Source organism: Thermobia domestica, chromosome 14 (assembly GCF_964235325.1).
Source record: "Thermobia domestica chromosome 14, izTheDome1.hap1.1, whole genome shotgun sequence".
NCBI lineage: Eukaryota > Metazoa > Arthropoda > Insecta > Zygentoma > Lepismatidae > Thermobia > Thermobia domestica.
The window spans coordinates 63,096,339-63,115,404 of record NC_137467.1 but is presented as its reverse complement, the minus strand read 5'-3'; the positions used below and the strand labels follow the sequence as shown (position 1 = coordinate 63,115,404).

Here is a 19,066-nt window from a genome sequence, read left to right as displayed (position 1 = left end):
TTCAAAGGTAAATTCATTTCTTATCACAGTACATTATTACTGTTACGTCCAGAGGACTTTTCAAAATCTATATTCTGAACGGCATTATGTTATTTTATTAATATTTTATTATATTTAGAGAATACGCATAAATGTATATTTACTTACAATATGTTCCATGCAAGGTAATATATGGAAAATAGTATATTAAGTCCACATACTTTTACACCGCTAAACAGTTTAAATTTATATAGAAGTGGATTTTCTAAGGTTGACTCTACTATTGATATTATAAACACATTAAATTTTTATGTTATAAACAAGTTAGGTTGGGTAACTGTCAGAAGACCCCCTCACCTTGCCTCACAAGACACATTTGCGCATAGATATTTATGTTTACAATATTTGCAAGATACTGACTTAGTTTTATAATGTATCACGTAACATTGTAACACACGACTTTCCTTCCTACCTATTTCTCGAAATTTCATGCGTTAATTCACATGTAAGAAAAGTCTGAGCACCTTTTCAGAAATTTGAATCAGAGCCACTAGACAGACCGACGTCTATTACTAACGGTGGTTTGGGATGTCTTGATAGTACTTTATCTCTATTTCTACATAATTTCTACATTGCTTTACAAACTGGTTCTTATTCATCATTTTAAAATTAGCATTCTTCTACTTTTTTTGTGGAAATGGAACTTTAAATATCATACTATTAGTTATTTACAGTACTGTCAAAGAATTTTATTTTTTTAAATCTCCAAATTATTTACAACCTAGAAGTAAATAATAATAAATGAAAATAAAGTAATTAGACACATGGCTGTTATAATTTGGAAGATAAAGAAATGGAAATAAATTCCTTCCCGGGAATTTATATGCCAGGGAAAATATCCGGGAATATTCCCATTTTTATTTTCCTTTCCACCGGGAATATTCCCACTACCCATCACTACCCATTGTACCCCCGAACCCCATTGGGGTACCTACCAAATTTTGAATAATAATACATTTTCAATTGTTGTTAAGCCTCAATAAGTACTTTTTCGAAATCCATTTCTACCCGAAAACCAAAAGTCCATACCCGACCGACTGGATGATACGGATGAACCGATTGCTTAATTAGCAGCATTTTACCACACAAAAATATTGATTATATATTTATGTATGGTGGCACAATGATGAATTGTTTAAAACGCAAATAAATAAATGCTCTACTATAAAAATTGTCAAAATGTAGGAGCTTCCATGGGAAGAAATGGATACAAAAACAGAATGACTTGCAAGTAGAAGACCTTCGCGCCAACTCCCACCCTCTGCACCCTCCAATGATCAGTGCCAGCGTTGCCACACTCGAGAAACGCGATGATTCCAAACACAGCCTTAAATTATGCTAGATTTTTGTAAATTATGCAATATTTTCAACTGTTCTTTGAGCTCTAATTTTAAAGACCCATCCCATTTTTCTTCATATTTTAGCCATAAGTTCTCATATTAATGTACTAAAGAACTAACGTGAGATGAACAGTAATAAAATAAATTGGTAGATAATGCACTTTATATTATCATTTGCACTATAAATACATTTGAATGTGACTTAAATTTCTACTTGTACCTTTGTAGATTATATTCTTATATAACACTGATGCTATGAAGAATGCTTTAAAGGACGATCCAAAATACCGCAATCGGTTTTCTATCATCCGTAGTCGAATTTGGAAGTGAAATATAATATAAAGGTTGGGCTGTAGTCGAGGGTACACAACGGTACACGCCGTATACCCTCTGCTTAGTTTAGTCATTAGAGTCTACCTTATGCTTCAAAGCGTATAGTACTTTCTCCTTTTGTTTCGTTTATATTTATTTAATTGGGCCATGAATCCAATGATAACCCGGCTTCGGGATGTGGCATCCCCATCGACCAGTTCTTCGGAACTGTAGTCAAGCACTGGTTCTCTAGGTTGGGGGTTATGCCTGGCCAATCATTCGGCATTTGAAATCTGCGATCGAGCACAGTAGAAAGACAAGCCTCAGATGTGGACTGCTTCTTTTGGATGCCTACCCTGCTATGGCCTGTTTATGATGAATGGATTTGTGCTTTTAAGACACATGGGCCCGGAGCCATTGCACGGAGGAGTGAAGCGCATATGCATCTAGCAGGAATGAATGGAATGGCGCCGTGAATGGTTGGTGGGAGACTTGAGAAATTTTGACTTAAGTAAGAAGTGTCATCAAGAAAATAGCATGAAATGCTTTTAGATTATAAAACAAATATAGAACAACTATCCTTTATATTTCAATTAAATTAATACATGAGTTTTACACTGCTCACTAAAAATACGTTCAAAGTCCTTTATGACTTAAGTCATAGTTGATCACAAAACACCGTACACACAGTGAAAATTTTAGGACTAAAGCACTCTATAAAGGGGCGTTTCTTGAAAACAATAAAGTGTATTCAGTTGATATTTTACATTTGCAAAATTATTTATTAGTAAAAGGAAATGCCTGCATTATAGAAGTGCAATTTTACAACCTAATATACATATTACTAAATACTGAGCTCTCTCGCGGTTGTATAATTAGTGATGGCCACATCCAGATATTTTTTATTCGGATATAGGATAGGAACTTATCCGGATAACGGATAATATAACGGAATTCGGATAGTATCAAGATAACGGATATCTGGATGACGAATAATATTAGGATAACATTTAATATCCGGATGACGGATAATATACGAATAGCGGAAAATATCCGTATGAAGGATAATATCCGGATAACGTAAATGATTGTAAGTAGATCATGTAGGAGAGAGAGAGATGTCAGTCGGTTCTGCTCACAAGGTTCTATACAATATTAAAAGATGACCATCCGGCCTTGATTTTACATTTGAAGGTATTTCCCCTTAAAATGTTTCCTAATAACTTTTAATTTTTTATATTCTGAGGTTATAATCAATCAACATTTGTGTGTGTCCGCTTAACCCTATAAATTCCAGTGAAGTTTTGTGTTTTCCTCTAACATTTCGTAATAACCCCAGTTTTGATCTTACATTCCCCAGTAATAAGAAAAAGAAAAGGTACAAAATTTCACTCCATGTGTTACGAGGTTGCACACATGCAAAATCATTTTCCCGTATAAAATATGTAAAAGTTCTTCGATTTGATAAAACATTGTATGTAATTTCTGCAGTGTTCAGATAATTACCATCAGTTGTGGCTAAAATCGGCCATTGCAAACAAAAGTACATAAGAGAGTAATACCGACCCAAATGTCCACACTTCCTTATTTAAATTATATGATAAAATAGTTCCGTGACAGTTTTCACAAAATTCTTATAATTATGACAAATAACAAAGGATTCTATTTTGAAGCAATATATCGCGTATTTTCTTTGATGCTTACCAACCATCCCTCTTCTTAAGCATGGTTGGTTAAAAACTGTCAAAAATATAAACAATAAAATTAAAATAAATGGTTCACGATAATTTTCGTAAAAAAAAAATGACTGAAGAAATATGACGCATATTTCCTTTTAGGTTTGTTAAATGATTCTCATTGCATGAAGTTAAAGATAATGATGAATAACTGGATATATTTTACTTTTACTCCAACTAAAATCATGTTTCACGATAACTTTCACAAAATATTTTATTTTGGCGGAATATTGAGTATGGTTTTGATGCTTTAAGGTCATCCTGAATGCTTGGAAAGACTTCAGAAAATGATGAATAAGGGAGTACCTCCTCTTCCTGCGATCTACATTATTATATAAAATAGTACAAGTAAGTAACTTCTCAGCTTCTAAGAGGGTTTTGAAGACATTAATACACACTGCTGCTTTGTGAAGCTCTACTTAGAGCGGCACTCCTTTTTGCCAATCCCAAACGTTTCAGTATTCGCATGCTTCCTAATATTTTTTTCCCACGCTACCCTAGCCAGTTGTTTTAAGTTGGTGAGATTTGCCCATTTGATGTGGAGAACAGAAACTCACCCAACCCCAGCGGGGCTTCTAACCTGTTCTCACTACTACTACTTCTTATACTATGGATCCGTATAGTAAAACTGCATGCTTATTTTAATGGAGAAAAGTGTTATAAAATTTTAAAAAATGAAAAAAAAACAACCTTGGAGCTGATTAGAACCCACGCCAATACCGACTTTCATTACTAGTCCGCTCGGCTACGAGGGTCGACAGCATCTGGCGTTTGCTTTCTGCTAAATGTATATCATCATTCTTTTGTATGTCAGAAAGTGTCTCACAAAACTAAGAGATAAAATAGCAATTTTAGACAAAAAAATGTGGCATTCTGATGGAGTAAAGGTGTGTTCAAATTTTTGGATAAAAGCATTGTATCACATGAATCCACGAAATTAGAAAGATGAAATTCGGCATATACACTTTCCACTAAAAATAATGGAATACAAATTCCAGCGCTTTAGAACATCATATTTCCAAGGGAGGGAAAGAAGAGCTACTTCAATACTAAAATTTTCCAGTTTATTCGGAAAATTCCAAATGTAAAGGTTCGCTTTAGTTGAAGGTGTCAACTTTGACATTTCAACTCGTTAAATAAAAGTAATCTAATATGAATATCAGCTTTTTTCGCAAATTCCGATTTTATGTTAGACGTTGGGGAAATTTCTCGATTTATTTGAGGTGTTCTTTTCTCCGACTTCATTGGTCTCAATTACGGGAAAACCAATGAACTGTTTCAAATTAATTTCTTAGCTGCAGCTGGGACTTTATTATGTCACATTTATTAAAACACATATAATGAGGGGAACGAGGTTGTTTAAAACACATGACGAAAATAAATATCTCATTAGCCCCCTAATATTAGAAGGTGAACATAGCCGGGGTTTCGAAAATTCCCAGACATATTGGCTCAGTGGTAGAGCAGTTACCTCTGGAGCGTGGAGCTCGTGGTTTCGTTTGTAAAGACTAGTAAACATCGTTTTCGTGGACTTTCTCGGGGTACTCCCGCTTCCTCCCATATTTTAATTATATCAGTTGCTTCATCATTGTTGACTTGCTTTAATTATTCTCTCTTGGCCTAAAGGACAAAATTATGGGACGTTAAACTGAAAAGGATTTTCAAAAATCCGACTTCTAAGGGAAAAGCGGCAGAAAAGAATACTGACGTCCGTCTCATCAATACATAAGACGTACGAATCGTTTCAATTGGATTTGTAAAGCCAGTTTATTGCTATTTCAATTAGTAAGTCCAGCACAAAGTACACAAGAAATTGTATTTTTGTTGGGCCGGTTGGTGTGAGTGTTGAGATGACATGAGCCTCCAGAGAGGTGCGGATTCCGAAGGCTATTCCCTAGTATAGGAGATTCCGAGGGCAGTGAAAAATTGGTATCCAGGAATTCGTAAATTGTCTTCATGGCGAGTACAGGTTTCTTGTAACAGTATGACAGCCGTAGTAGAGAAGCGACACAACTGCGATAAAAGCACCTCTACAAGTATCTGGTAGACAAGTGAAATTCTCAGATAAAATAAAAATACGAATGCTGGTTTTTGAGACAGCGATTCCCGATGGAGGAGCCTTCAAATTTGAACGCATTGCGGAGAGTAGCATTCCACCTTAAATTCCAGGTCCATATCTTCCAGCCTTGGTGCAGAAATAGAGGGTAGCTAAAATCCATCAAACAGATGGTTCATATTCACATCTACATTCGAGAAATGAGTTTTCTGCACTGGTCTATACCTATACGAGCTCCAGCTGCCTACTTTGAGGATTGTGTACATTACTGCGGGAATCTGAAACACAACTGATTCTGCAATTTTTCTTTGGCGTTTTTAGATTGTTTAAAAACATTTGTTTCTTATATTCGAACGCAAATATTTAGTTCAATAATGATCTAATGAAGCTTATTGCTCGCGGTTATTGTAATTAAAATAGCTATCTTCATTAAAACATCTTTAACATTTGAATTCTGTGTGTCATTTCTCTTCAATAGATTGCCCTTTTAACTTGATACACTCTAGCAGGATTGTTGTGTAGTTCATTGTGTTCACGAAACGGACAAGAAACTGGCAAGAATGGATTAGATCCGGAGTTGGAGATTACTTAGATTCATACTCAGTTATTACGTAAAGTTCAGATTCGAAACATTCAAACTTGTAAACTTTAATTCAAAAATGAAATGAAATCTTTCAGTTTTATGTCCTACGGTTATGCCGGTTAGGCTAAAGGAGACGATGATGAGAGAAGAGTGAAATGGTGGAATGAAGAAAGTGGGAGGAAACGGGAAATCCCCGAGAAAACCTACTAGCACGGTGTTTGCCCGCCACAAAGTCCACACGGCGTGAGCTGGGATAGAACCAGAGTCCCCAAGCACCGGAGGTGAACGTTCTACCACTGAGCTACCACACCCTCCAAACTTTAATTCATTCTCACTTAGACATACATAGGTTAAAACCGTTAGTCGCAAGCAATTAGGATTGTGAAATAATTAATTTCTCAATTACAACATTATAGTTTTGTCAAGCGAGGATGGAATATTGTGCCCTTTGACTGCATTCTCTTTGGCCTGCTAAAATTGTAGTTATTTCATCACTATCAACACATGAGAGAAAAGATGAAGCAACAAACAAGCTGGAAATATTCGTATATGTACAGTGGTGGCAAAAAGTCTTGAACACACTCATTTTTTTGCCTAATTTTTGTGTTTGACTTCATTTTTTGTTATGAAATTATCGCACTATCTTAAATATTGTTATTGATTTTAATGTATTTTTTCATGCTGATTTCAAATCTACTACTAGTTTTTTAATGCCTAAAATATTTTTTGTAGTAAAGCTGCCTGAACACAATAATGTGAAATATGTGCAGAATAAAACAATATAGAATAGCATAATACGAATAGAAGAATAACACGAAAATTGACAAATACGGTACATTTAATACGGATTTTGAAAATTACATTGTTGTCACGTTAGAACATCAATATTTTATGGGCCAGCCGTTTGCTTTAATTACGGCTCTACATTTTTTTGGCACGGAATGCACCAATTTCAAAAGAAGTTCTTTCGTGACAATATGGTTGAAGGAAAACATTAAAGCTTCAATTAACTCACGTCTGCTTGAAGGTTTTCTTCTTTGAAATTTCATAACCAATTTTAAACCATAAGTTCTCTATCGGATTGAGGTCGGGAGACTGCCCTGGCCAGTTCATTCTATTCACAGTATGGTCTTTGAACCATTTCTGGACTACCTTTGCACGGTGACAAGCAGCGTTATCGTCCTGAAAAATCCATGAATGATTCCCAAAAAGATCACTTGCAGTTGGTAGCAATTTATTTTGTAGTATTTCAATGTAATCCATGGCTTTCACTGTTCCGCTAACGATGTGAAGTCTTTCAATACCACGAGAAGACATGCAACCCCATACCATCACTTTTGTCGGGTACTTTACTGTGGGCTTCAGACACTGAGGGCTGAATTCCTCATGAGTGCGTCGTCTTACATAGGCACTACTTTGGTTACCAGAAATACAGAACTGACTATCGTCACTAAATATGACCTTTTCTCAGTCTTTAATAGTCCATAATGAATGTTCTCTTGCCCACATCAATCGCCTCTTGCGTTGAAATTGTCAGTAATGGTTTTGGGCGCGCTTTACAGCCTCGTAACCCAATTGCCAGCAGTCTTCCTCTAACAGTTCTTGGGCACACACTCCAAAATTTGCGTTGAATTAAGCTTTCTGTTTGAAAGTGAAATCCTGTGTAATAACCTGTCTTCACGTAAAAATATTTCTCTTGGTCGTCCTGATCGCCCCCTGTCCGCAATAGAATTTGTTTCAGAAAATCTTTTCAAAGTTCTCACGACAGTAGAAAGGCCACATGGTACTTTAGCAGCAATTTGGCGAGTAGAATAACCTTCTTCCTTCAAATATATTATTTTGTGCCTTTTATTCTCAGGCAGATATGAAAACTTAGCCATAATTCCAATATTTTTCACAAACTCACTTCAAATTGTTTTCAATACACTACTAAACCCCGTTTCACCTTCTCCTTTCAACCCTTTATCGCTACTGCTATCTGATTGATTAAAATAACGGAGCATTTCATTGGTTGAAAACACAATCACTTATGCTTAAAGTGACCATGTACTTTCTTTTTTTCAACGTATCAATGAAACTATTTACTTTAGACGAAATCTACAAACAGATTTGAAATCAGCATGAAAAAATACATTAAAATCAATAACAATATTTAAGATAGTGCGATAATTTCATAACGAAAAATGAAGTCAAACACAAAAATTGGGCAAAAAAATGAGTGTGTTCAGGACTTTTTGCCACCACTGTATGCTCTTCAGACAATTTCACTTCTTAAAAATACATTTATAATAAAAGTAGTAGAACTAAGCTCCAATCATGTGGTAGGTTTTGTGTGTAGATGGGAGACCATATTTAAATTTTGGTGAATAAATAAATTTTCAAACAATAGCTAGCTTTTATTATAAACAATAGAGTTAAAATGTAAAAATCAGTTCAGTAGTCTGAATTTGGTTAACAACACATACTTTAAGACGGCTTTACATTGCATGTTATATGTATAACTTTCGCAAGAGGTGGTTTACATTGTCTACTAACTGTATTTTGTGGTGAAATAATATAATCGCTATTATAATTCTGAACTAGTTTCTGCTGTTCTACTTTGACCAATTTGGAAGGTCAGGTAAAAATTAATTTTCTAGGCTGTATTTCCATGTATTTAAATATTTCATTTCATATGTAATTGAGCTACGTGATTACTAAACTTTTGTTTATCTCGGTATAATATGCCACAATAATCACAAAGAAAGTAATCACGGCTTTCATTATGTATCGACATATGCCGTTTGAGGTACGTCTTTTTCAGACATTTTTGACAAAAAGGACAAGTTTGAATTCCACCATCCAAGTGTTTTCTAATATGAGATAGAAGGTTGCTTTTGTTTCTGAAAGACGCGCCACAGATATCACACCTAAGAAAATATGAAGAATCATGAATGTTTAAATGAACTGATAAATTATGTTTGGCTGCAAAATCTTTGTTACAAACTTCACATATGAAAGGCTTTTTTCCTTCATGGATTCTCAAATGATTTAAGAAGTACGATCTGTGGGAACACGATACGCCACATTCACCGCAGACATACTTTTGTTTCTCATGAATTTGTTTATGCCTAAGAAAAGCGGCATAGTCCGCAAATGATTGTGGGCAAACTGAGCATTTATATGGTTTTCTTTTACTATGAATAATTGTATGTCTTTTGAAGGCACTAACATCTGAAAATGATTTGCCACATTCACTACAAATAAAGGGTTTTACTCCAGAGTGAGTACGATGATGTGTGTTTAAATTTTCTTTCTCTGCAAAACACTTTCCACATTCTTTACACGCAAAGTCTTTTACACCAGTGTGAGTTTTTAAATGTCTCTTCAGGGCGCACTCCTGAGTAAAGCTTCGTTCACAAGCTTCACAAGAAAATGGCCTCTCACCAGTGTGAACTCTAAGATGAAGTTTTACATTCTGGCCATCCTGGAAGCCTTTCCCACACTCATTACAGGTGAAGGAATTATACTTCGAATGAAATAAAATATGATTCTTCAGGTCCTCTTCATTAACATAGTAGTTACCGCACTCAGCACACAAATGAATGTCATGCAATTTCATATGTTTATGTACTACAGTCATGTTTTTGAAACTTCTACCGCACAAAATACAACTCATCACATCACTTAGAATATGTATCACAGATTTGTTATCTCTGTTTTCTTCATGTATTTTGTCATAACCAGTTTCATTATTTCTACCTTCTTTGTGCGTTCGAACTGAAGATAGTTTTAAACGGTTTTTCTTCAGAAAATTTTCATCCAAACGCAATTTTGTATTAGACTTATTGTTAGATGATTTCTCCATGCGGTTTCTAAAAATAAAACAAAAAAAGTAGTGCAAAATTATAAAATTCAAGTTACCAGAATCAAGCAAAGATAAAGTAGAATTATATTGTGTTTCTAAATTGACAACAAACACCTTAAAAGCGCTTAAGATAAGGAATAGTAAATTAAGTGTTCTGTTGTGTGTGTGTGTTTTTTTTTTTTTTTTTAATATTACAAACGATAGGTTAGTTCTTTAATATTTTCATATAATACCATAACTCTAGACAAAATATGTACACGAATACTAACATCATATTCGTAATATAAATAATACTGAATAAAAGTAATCTTTGTATAGCTCAGAGACATACTTAACTACGTGGAATGACTTCAATCAACAACAAACAATTTGACATTCTTTCTACTATACTAAATTCCTGAAATTCTCGCATTAAATAAGCAAATACTTATAAGTAATATCTTTCTACCGGTATGTAAGACAGTAAAAGCTTAAAAACATCACTTTCCTTCCACAAGTTTAGCGTCTGTTCTTGACACCGATGTCTAATGGTGAGTGGCCCTATCGTCTAAGCGGATTCCAACAGTTATGTATTCAATACCTCACGTCTATATCATGCATACCAAGTACGCGGATTGCAGACGAAAAAGCAGAAATGAAAATCGAAGATGAATCAGATTTCCGTGACAACAATGTAGTATGAATGTAAAACAATTTAAAATTTTATAAAAATCATTAAGGATAATTTTTGAAAAGCAAGCAAATTAAGATTTTTCGTCTGAAATATTCGTCAATTCTCTCCACTCCACTAGAAAGTTTGAATAGACAATATGTGTTAATTTCTTAATTTCCAGTATGATTTGATTTTCATTTTCGTGAGCCGTCCATTACACAGCTATTACTAGAGTAAATCATATTGAAATTTATTGAACAATGATGAATGATAAAGATATCAAATTTATTTAACAAAAGCACACACAATAAAACATATAACATAAGTTAATGGTTGAATATCTGTTGCTAAAACGAGGAAACACAATTGCCAACAAGCTGATTTGAGGTACTAAATCAAATTACTTTCTAATATTAGAAAGGCATACCAGGCAGAGGCAGTTATCGTGCGTAAACAGTTATACAAAATCACATGGAGTAAAATTTACTACAACCAATGGAATACTGAGAATATGTGACACGATTTTTCCTTTAAGAAAAAAAAAGAGGAATCAGCTGTAAGGAAACAAGCACAAGCATCGAAGAAATTTCAATCTATACCAATCTGATTTTCGAAAATATTTACGAAAGTGAATTCTATAGAATTTGGAAAACTTGATTTTATTTGTGTCCTTGTCAGTCTTGACTTTTTTTACGTTATATTTGAAACTCGAAATATACATAGTGATAGGCACATTCCTGGGTATATATTTATCGGGAGTATTCCCAGAAATTTTCCGGGAATCTATGTACAAACACAAATAAAAACTGCATTGTATTACTATATTATGATTTCAAACTTAAATTCTTTTTCATCGAAGCATATTTCTTACTGTTGTCTCCAGAAGGCTCTTTAAAATGTATATTCTGAACGGTATTATGTTCATTTATTATTATTTTATTATATTTAGGGAGTACGCTTAAATGTATATTTACTTACAATATATCTTATGCGCGTCAAGATGTTGCGAAAAACAATTGGTATAGAAAGTTCACATACTTTTACACCGCTAAACAATTTAAATTTATATGTAAGTAAATATTCTAAACTTGACTCTACTATTTATATTATAAACATATTAATTTTAACTCTGTTAATCGATATTATTCGATTATAAAGAGGTTCAATTTAGTTGAATTTAGTTATGCACGTGTTTAAGCAACTGTCAATGGAGAATTCCAAAAACATTTCGACGAAACTAGTATTATATGATAGGAATATAGTAAATGATAAGTATTTCATTAAATATTGCGCGATATACACAAAGAGCACACGAAGTATTCTTACTCCAAAACAGAAGACACAGAAAGAATTCGTGGTTCAATAAAACTCTATTATTTAAAGATTTGCTTCTAACATTAAACATATAGAATTTCTCTGTTAAAGTAATGTTTAACTCAGCATAATAATGACTGTCTTCCTTCTACTTATAGAAATTAGAAAAGAAAGCTGTGTACGTACCTACAGACTAGTGGCTCCCTAGTGGAGGTATTACCAATTGTGACATTTTTCGAATTAAATTCCAATCCTACTTTACTCTTCGTGTTACGAGTTAATTCACATTTCGAAGGAATCATGTATTGTGATTCATTTCTGCTCTCAGTAACGTAACATCCCAAGTCAACGGAACATTTTTGTAGCGTGGTATATACAAATTTTGTGTTCTCACTATTATAGTCTAAGGATATTCCTTTTCCTGCATTAGAACAGGTTTCTGAATTTTCGTAACACACTTCGTATTCAGATTTCATATTTAGTTTCGGGCATTCTTGTAACTCACTTCTTCTAACTCGAAGCTTCATATTTTTTATCGCTAAATCATCTTCGACAGACTTCGACAGAACATTTTTAATGCCAATATATTCCCGAAGAGAGAGACATTTCTGTGCGGTGATTTGCTGTCCATCGTATAACTTTGGAGCATTACGTATGATATCAAGCGCATATTCATCATATTTTTTAACTGGTGGTAACTTTCTACATAACACAATTGCTTCCTTGATTTTCTTATCGGAGCACAAAACTGACATATTGTTAACACTGAAACAATTAGACGCAGTATCCATTTTACGCAGTGCGACATCTTGTTTTGAATCAGAATAATACGTTAATCTATCGAGAGAAACAAATGGCTCGACTTTTAATTTCTTATCCATTGCTTTCATATTCATAATTGTAGTGACCTGAAAAGAAACATAGCTGGAATCAATTATTTCTCGAAACATAGTTGAAATCAATTATTTCTTGAAGAAAGTATTTATAAAGATAGAAAATATTGAACGGAGAAAACATGTTAGGCTTTGGCTTGGAAGTAACACTTTAGGCAATTTTTGAATTATTACAACAATCTACGTCTCGTAAAACTTCAAAACAACTGCAAAATTGATACAACGTTTAAACATTTTAATCCTTAGCTATTAAGGGAATAATTTTAAGGATATGCAAGAACACTAATTATATATAAAAAAGCTGGTTTCAATTCTATTACTTTATACTATATATATACATATAACTCTACACAAGTATATACGCTCACGACTTTGAGAGACTAAAGATAACAACAGGATGGTTCTCTCTGCAAAATTAAGTTTTTGATAGTGTTTAAAAATTTATACGTGAAATAAAATATTTTATTAATACATGAAATTATTTCTAAATTTCGCCTCGTAAAGTGCTCATTTTTTGTTCCTTATTATAAAATGTCATTCCAATAGTATCTATTTAGCTATAATTGCATAATAGCATCACATACATTATCATTTATTTAGCTAATACATTCATTCAAACAATTTAGACCCAGTTAATTAGAAAACAATCCACCAGAAAGCTACGCTACTATTACTTGTTTCGAAAGATCAGAAAAAACTAAATGAAATCTTCGAGTTTTACGTCCCACGATTATCCCGGTTAGGCTAAAGGAGACGGTGATGAGTAATGAAGAAAGTGGGAGGAAACGGGAGAACCCCGAGAAAACCCACACACGGGGTTTGTCGACCACAAAGTTCACTTTGCGGGGGCTGGGATCGAACCCAGAACCCCAAGCACCAGAGGTGAACGCTCTACCACTGAGCCACCGCGGCCCCACGAAAGATAAGAATAATCTCACGCATAACTAGTATTTGACCCAATATTTGCTAATACCTAGTAAATCACCCCCCCCCCTTGTCAGCTGAGTTTAACACCATCCTTCACAGGCACTGTAATCGTTGTTAACAACAGAACATACAATCACGAAACATGACTCTAACGGGTTACTTGAGTTTAGTCGCGAATGAATGGTTAGCATATGCAACTTCGGTTTTAGAAACATGGATTTAATTTTCAATGTGAGCTCAAATATGGTTCAGATGGCATGTTAAACTGTAAGTCCAAATCTCACAATCTATACTTGAACAAACGACGTGTTAAACTCAAAATCAGCCACACAATTAGATTCTAACACTTTCTTCCTCTTCTGCAATAAATACATTTGTATACATAAGGTAATTTAAACGGTAGTGAAGTTTTCGCGCACTCTTGAAAATCTCACGGTATGTAATTCGCTGCAGATCAGCCTTCACATTATTTAACAGCTGAAACTAGAAGCTGTGCAAGAAAGCGTTAAGATATTGCACCGTCAAGTTGGGTAAACTTTTAGCAGAACTAGGCTAAATATTACAATTTTAGTTTGATAAGTTTCGGATTTTTCGTAGGCCTATGAAGAAAGTTGTGCTGTTTATGGGGCTGATTAGTCACAGCTAAAATCGAGCAAGTATGGCACCAAAGTAGTCATGACTTCAGCACCAAGGGCTTAAATATCCATCACCAACCAGTATTGAACCATTTGGAGAAACCCGGTACAAAATGCTCTGAGCGTTTGGGAGCAACATGATCTAACTTATTCGACAGAATTTCTATCTGTGAACATCTCTAGTCAAACGTAATGAACACCAACCATCTCTGAAGCGGTTGTTTGAGTGAAAGCACTGAATAACTTTCAACAACTGCATCGTGGTCAAAGCGAGAAGGTCCACAATCTGTAACGAAGCAGACACTAACGAAAGGGAGATTTTACTGTGCATTTGGTAAAATTGAAAAGGTATCGTACATCAATACTGCTGTTATAATGCAGAGCAGTACTATCCGTAGCGTTGTCAATTAGTGTATGTGCGTCTAGCAATTCAAAGAAATGGCCGAAATTGGTCAACAAAATTATTGTCGTATTCAACGCTGACAACGGCAGAGAGCTTATATCTTTGACAAGTTAGGAGCTGAGGTAAGTTTTCTGCAAGGTTTCAATGCATATAGGTAGTATAGCCCGGACCTGACAGCGTAAAAGTACAATTTGTTTCGGTCCCTGTAGAACTCCCTGGAGGCAATTACATCAGTTGCACAACAGCTAGTAAAACCCACATGTCACATTTTTTGACCAGACACCACAACGATGAGACTAGAATTTTACCAGAAAAATGGCAAGTCATAAACAAAACTACATATATAAGTTTTCACAATGTTACATTCAAATTACGGTATTTTCTATATCTGAAAGCTCAATACCCTATAGACAATCTGACAGGATACTATATAGTGATCAGTTACTTTTTCTTTCATATTACTTTGCGCATCAAATAGGAAATTATTTAAGCACCAGCCTGTAATAGTACGCAAATTTTAGTGTACTATTTTTATATATAGTTTACACCAAGACGATTTCAGCCTTACTTATAGCGTTAAAATGGACCATTACCTATAATGTAAAAACTACTTACTTTTTCTTCTTGGCATGTTAGAAATATAGAAGATATGAATATTGAGTAAATTATGACAATCTAATCCAGTATAATTCCTCATTGCTCATCATGGGTTTTACCATCATCACCAGTATATAATGTGTGAATTACATTTTTGATTCTGAATCATGTATATTTATCATAATGCGTTCAAAATTTTAAAATGTCTTTTTTATTTTACAGTAATTCTATAGTATGTTACACACAGGATACTTAGTACAGAATACCCCATTTAAAACATAAATTGGAATCATGTATACGATAACTTTTGAAAGTAATGAGGTAGAAGTATAAATCATACACCAATTTTTACCTTTATCCATGTAGATATTTTTAAACAGAAAGCAGCTAATGAAGTCCACGTGTGTACATGCACTGTTGCTAAATGTAAGTGGAAGTATAAAGAAAAATACTTACAAAACATGGTAAATCGCATGTCACACATGTGTATGAACATGCAGCCCACAAATTTCAGCGCGGATTTGTGGGTTGGATCGATACTTATCGTAGTCGAAGAAAGGCTCATTTCCACCATCAGCTTGTCCATATGGTTACAAGGTGCAGGAGAGTGACGCTATTTTCCAACTTTTTTCGATGTTTTTATTTAGTGTTTTCAATTATTTCATGTGATAAACAGTACCCAAACACACACGCTGTTGCACTCAAACACAGGCAGTGTTTCCAGTGCGTAGCGTAAAACTTCAAAATCCACGTTTCCGCGGGTACGCCATTAATGTGAGCATTCTGGACAAGCTAATAAAGAAAATGAACCGTTCTTCTTCGGCTACGATAAGTACCGATCCAACCCACAAATCCGCGCTGACATTTGTGGGTTGCATGTCCATGCACATCTGTGACATGCGTTTTACCATGTTTTGTAGATTTTCTTTTATACTTTCACGTACATTTCACAACACTGTATGTACACACGTGGACTTCATTAGCCGCTTATATGTTTAAAAATATCTACGTGGATCAACCTAAAAATTGGTGTATTATTTACACGTGTACCTCATTCCGTTCAAAAGTTAGCTTATACCTAGTTCAAACTTGCGTTAAAAATGGGACACCCTGTATTTTTTATTAGTATATTCTATTCAATGTTATCGTAAATTTGAATATATTGTGTCTGTCGGTAATTTCTTTCTACCGTTTTGTAAGCTCAACCGCTGTATTGGCAATGACAAAGGCACACGTGTTAACAAGTTGTGTCCTTCGTTATCATAAAATTACCTATCATGCTAATTGCCGAATAAAAAATCTATGACTTCTTATATATGTTTGTATCTGCGAACTTGAGTAATAATTACGCTTACAGAATATATCTGTGCAACAAGCCTGTTATTCAAGACATTCGCAGTGCTGGAGGATGATCAAAGTACGCACACTATGGCCTACCAAAAATTGCTCACCGTGTAGAAATTTGTATAAAATAAAGTTCTCTACAAAAGCACCTTGTAAAATATAATACTACATACAAACTTATTGTGGTTTCTAATACTTTAATCCGATTACAAGAAATACTTTGCAACATTTGAGAACAGTAAGACATCACCTACAAAAAGTGAATGTCAACATTTCTAAAGAAATAATTTTTAAAGTGCTTACATTAACATGAAGGTAGAACAGTCGGAAAATATACTTGATCTTGATTCGAAATGAAATATTCCAATTTGAGATTCTATACTTATGTCTTGCAAACTACAGCAGAAAGATAATTAACGAAAGTGGACTATTCAAATTTCTTGGTGGAATAAAATATTTCAGGAAGCGAGACAATCTCGAAAAAGCTCAGGGACACGATGCTGACCACTGTAAGATAAGATTGTCTGTATTTAAAGGCGAGACTCTTCGCACCAATTGTTATCGCTTTAGCGCAGAACCCTGGTTTTCCTTTGATTTGTAATATATCGATATCAATGTGAAAAAATATAGGAAAAAAACTTTCAACGTGCATATATTAAGATTTAGATAGAACATAGCCCATTATGAAAATCAGCATTATAGGATAAAATCTGTCACGTCACAAAGAAAGAATAAAATATGTGAATTTATACATGAATCAAATCTATAACCATAATAATACGGTAAACACAACGTAATTAATGTAAACTTGACTTCAATATAAGCGTATGTAAAGATCTGCAGACTCTCCAAGAATTTACATGCAGTTGCCTAAGACATTTCACCGTTTGATGACTTCGAATAACAACACAATGTTCTGCTTAACTGCGCTACTCACTGAATTAGAAAAGTCTGATAATGGATCCATATCTAATAAAACGAAAGTTCCCCTGCAAATCTATTTTAGCAATATATTAAGAAACAATAAAAACTATAATTTCAGCTATAATATAATGCTGTTCTCCATCCGCAAGGATGTACTAAGAGTCTTACAATTATTTTGGTTGTTTGAATTGAAGATTGGCAAGCTGACTATATGGGACAGAGGTTAAGACGAATTCGAACCACATGAGACTTTACTAGCGGGTTTCCCATGCCTAGACCGCGTACACTTACAGTAAGGCCACACGGGAGCTCTGAAATTCATTTTCTAGATAGGAGAAAAAATTTCTTAAGAGTCTGCGATAAGCTACCTGAAAATGTTGGGGGAAGAAACGTATTTAGATATTTATTTCGCAAACATAACATAAATAAGAAGATGACATATTCTTAATTGATTATACAAACATTTACATGAATATTACAATCATAAACAAAGAAATATCACACTGAAAATTCTTAATATAACTGTGGATAAAGACCTTAAGTAAAACGTTTTCCCATCAGGTCACGACACTTTCATTGTCTTTCCAGATGTCAAACACAAAATATTCCAACAACAAAAATCAGTGACTTATTTACCCAGTGGAATAAGGCCCCTTGGAGTGAAATACGTCAAGCTCCCCATATTTTTTCAATGGTGCTTACTTGCCTCATGCTCAGTCGACGATGTAGCTGACATTTGCTAACGTCATACAGGCTGCAGTTAAAGACTTTGTTCCTATCCGTAAAAGATCTTCAGTTTCCCCCGTGGTTTGAAGAGGAACTAAAGTGCAAACTTCGCAACAAAAACAGAGCATGGAAGCTATGGAAGGAATTTCCTAGCGAATATACTTATAAGAAATTAACATATATTAAAAGACATAGTAAATATCTTATGGAAAAAGAGGAATACATTGAACACGTCACAATCGATACAAATTAAAAACCCTAATCGTTTCTGGACCCTAATAAACAATCAAAGAAATAGTTCTCGCATATCGCTAGAACTGACCTACAAAAATGCTTGTGCAAATGAAGAGAACAGGGCAAAGGTGTTTAATGAATATTTTGTTAGTAGTTTTGCTTCATCCCTCCCACCTCTCCTTCCTAACCCTGCCCTCTTCAACCTATTCGTTCTTTGTCTTCTATCAGTACCACACCGACTAAAGTACACTCTTCTCTCGTCATTACCCCAAGAGCGCGCCTTAGATCCAGATAATATGTACACTTGCTTCCTACGCAGTGTGCCAGTTCGCTTCCTAAATCCGTTTCGGATTTACTAAATCGCTGTTGTACTGAGTGTTTTTCGTACCAGTTGGAAGAGAGCTAATATCACTCCTGTTCGTAATACTGGTAAAAATAAAAATCATGTGTGTTCCTATTGATCTATTTCTTTATTGTCGCCACTCTCACCTGTTTGTGAAAATA

General features: G+C 34.5%; 1 protein-coding gene across 2 annotated transcripts in view; it reads right to left on the bottom strand.

Moving 5' to 3' along the window:
- Window positions 1-8,441: 8,441 nt before the first annotated feature.
- LOC145669702 (uncharacterized) overlaps window positions 8,442-19,066 on the bottom strand; it is a 34,981-nt gene continuing 24,356 nt past the window's right edge. For both annotated transcript variants that reach the window (XM_081737996.1, XM_081737997.1), the window contains exons 2-3: window positions 12,066-12,787; window positions 8,442-9,920 (exon numbers count right to left, since the gene is read on the bottom strand). In XM_081737996.1, the coding sequence (XP_081594122.1) occupies window positions 8,732-9,920; window positions 12,066-12,787 (1,911 nt within the window). In that variant the 3' untranslated portion in view covers window positions 8,442-8,731. The remainder of the gene's footprint in view (window positions 9,921-12,065; window positions 12,788-19,066) is intronic.